Source organism: Montipora capricornis, chromosome 14, assembly GCF_036669925.1.
Source record: "Montipora capricornis isolate CH-2021 chromosome 14, ASM3666992v2, whole genome shotgun sequence".
NCBI lineage: Eukaryota > Metazoa > Cnidaria > Anthozoa > Scleractinia > Acroporidae > Montipora > Montipora capricornis.
Genome location: NC_090896.1, coordinates 42,649,200 through 42,651,699, shown reverse-complemented (window position 1 = coordinate 42,651,699; position 2,500 = coordinate 42,649,200). Strand labels below are relative to the sequence as shown.

Genomic DNA, 2,500 nt, shown 5'->3' with positions numbered 1-2,500 from the left:
TTTTGTTCACGAAAAATCTTGAAAAATCCACTCAACATTGCTTACTTAGGGGGCTGGGGTCGGGGAAGCCCCAACAATTTATTTTTTTCAAAGTGTTCTTCTGGTCAGCAGGTTTAAGAATATCATATCATTCAGGGTGGTAATGCATTAATCGATAATTTCCTGTCACTTGTCTTCGCGTCTGTTGCCACTGATTTAACTACCATAAAATTTAATCCATTATTTCATTGACGGTTCCTTGTTTTGCTTAGAATGCAAAAACTACCAAGTACTGGGCAATGCTGACAGAAAAGTGACAAACGATGCAACAACGCTTTCTTCTTGCGACAGCACACTTGGGCCAGCTTGGTTTCGCTTCCAAGGAAACGCAGGAACAAAAATGCCTGATTGGTGTGTCCCTGAAGACAGATGCGGGACAAACGCACCTGGGTGGTTAAACGGAGCTCATCCCCAGGCTCACGAAGGCAACGTGACACGACAGGTCTGCTTTCACTGGAAGGCGAGTTGTTGCGAATACTCCACCAATATTCAAGTGCAAAACTGCAGTGGTTACTACCTCTATTACATCCATAGCACTTCACCTGTTAATCGTTGTCATCTCCGTTACTGCAGCACGGACTGAAGGAACCGAACGCTCTTAATTCAAAAGAAAGATCAACGATCATGCATTTTTGACCAAACAAACTGTTTCCTCGCTGACCAGTGATTTTTCTCTTGCTTTATGTAACCCACCTGCGTGATTAGGGCTAAGGTTCATCTTAATTTCCTGGGATCTAAAGGGTTTGCAGTTACTCCTGTTTTAGTAGAAAATGAGTGGAATTCCTTGAAGTTAATTAGTTTGCGAAACTTAAATGACAACTGTAAGGCCATGTGCATACGTTCTATTAGAATTAGTTACAATGTATAAGCACCTACTACGCGAAACACGTGATCCCCTCTCTCCGGCGATTGCCTTGCATATTCGCTTGGGAGGGGAAGCTATATATCACCCTACTCTGGCGTAGCATCTGGGTTGGAATATATGGGGCTCTGAGTACCAATTGTGAAGCAGATATAGCGTGACGCTTGGCTCATGGAGTGATTAAAAACCGGGCTTTCCTGAAGCGATGGCGCCGGCTCCGTGTTAGCGAGCGTTGGGCTTCCTGTGGCCTCAAGGAATCTTTCTCTCACGCCTTCTGTGAGTGCACTATTGCACCTCAGGTGTGGGCGTGGGTGTTTCAAAGCGTCAATTCTTTTTACTCTACAGCCTTAAGTCTCAGTCCCGCTTTAATTTTGTTTTTGGACATGGTCTTCCTCGGGATGGCCAGTCCTCCAAATCCAATCTCATTTCCCGTGTTCTCTTTAACATTACTCTTAACGAGCTCTGGGCGGTGCGGTACCTTCGCACTTTGGAACAGAAGGTCACCTCCGCCCAGGCCATCATCAATAAAATCAAAACAAAAGTGCGCACGCAAACTCCGCGGCGCACTCCTATTACTCCCCACGTGAATTATCAAATAACTGGGCACATATGAATGTCCTTTGCCGTGTAGACAACGATGAGCTACGTGTAATCATCTAAGAAGGGACACGGGGAATAGTGGCCACACCCGGCGGCCGAGCCTTGCACGGGCAGGTTCCCGGGCCCCCGGGTGAGGTCACTTGATCCCCTTTGCCCCTCGCTTCCTACATCCAAACTATTCAGAATCAAAATACAAAATAAAATTAGCAAATTAATTAACAAATAAGACAATGAAATGCGCAAACAAATAGCACTATATATAGCTTTCCGCTAGTGTTTGCGAATTAAGTTTCTCGCTTTTAATAATATAATTTTGCCCTTTTAGCATTTTGGAGTGTAAATCAGACGAGGTATCTGCAGAATGCTTTCGCTTTTTATTAACATTATACGGTACTTTCACCTAGTTTAGATTTTTACCTTTACTATTACGTTTTCCTTCAATAATTATATTGTACTTTCACCTAGTTTAGATTTCAACTTTAATATTGTCAAGTAAGGGCAAGCAGAGCTTCCTCTGCCTTGTCCACTGTACATATGTAAGTAAATCGAAAAAAAGCAAAAAAAAAAAAGTATGGCAGGTAATGTTGTCGATCCCAGGACCGGACCGTTCCCTAAACTGAGGAGAACATGGAGATTGCTGGTCTTATGCCCAAATAGCTAGGCGTCGTCGACACTCCAGTGTGTCTAGTCAATCCCGCGTTGATTACATAATGAAGAATGCTGAACGTCTTAATTACTGACGCAGAAAATGATTCTATCCATCCGCTGAACATTTTGCCCGAGCGACCATGTACGGAACATTTTTCTCTTTCCGACAAGGACACTTCTTTATCTAAAGTGTCTGCCGATCTAAAGAACAGTGGTATCCGTGCTGCTGCGGTCAGATGTCTCCAACGTAATCCTAATGGCTTTGTTTCCGTGAAGTTTTCCAGCAGTGAGTACAGTGATCTCTTCCTTCGTAAATCTTCTTTTATCCATCGTCATCGTAATTCATCTTCT

The 2,500-nt window shown here is 43.6% G+C and overlaps 1 protein-coding gene across 2 annotated transcripts in view; it reads left to right on the top strand.

The window, feature by feature from the left end:
• Positions 1–2,070, top strand: part of LOC138033689 (uromodulin-like) — a 33,281-nt gene extending 31,211 nt beyond the window's left edge. For both annotated transcript variants that reach the window (XM_068881483.1, XM_068881482.1), the window contains one exon: positions 252–2,070. In XM_068881483.1, the coding sequence (XP_068737584.1) occupies positions 252–622 (371 nt within the window). In that variant the 3' untranslated portion in view covers positions 623–2,070. The remainder of the gene's footprint in view (positions 1–251) is intronic.
• The last annotated feature ends 430 nt before the right edge of the window (positions 2,071–2,500 follow it).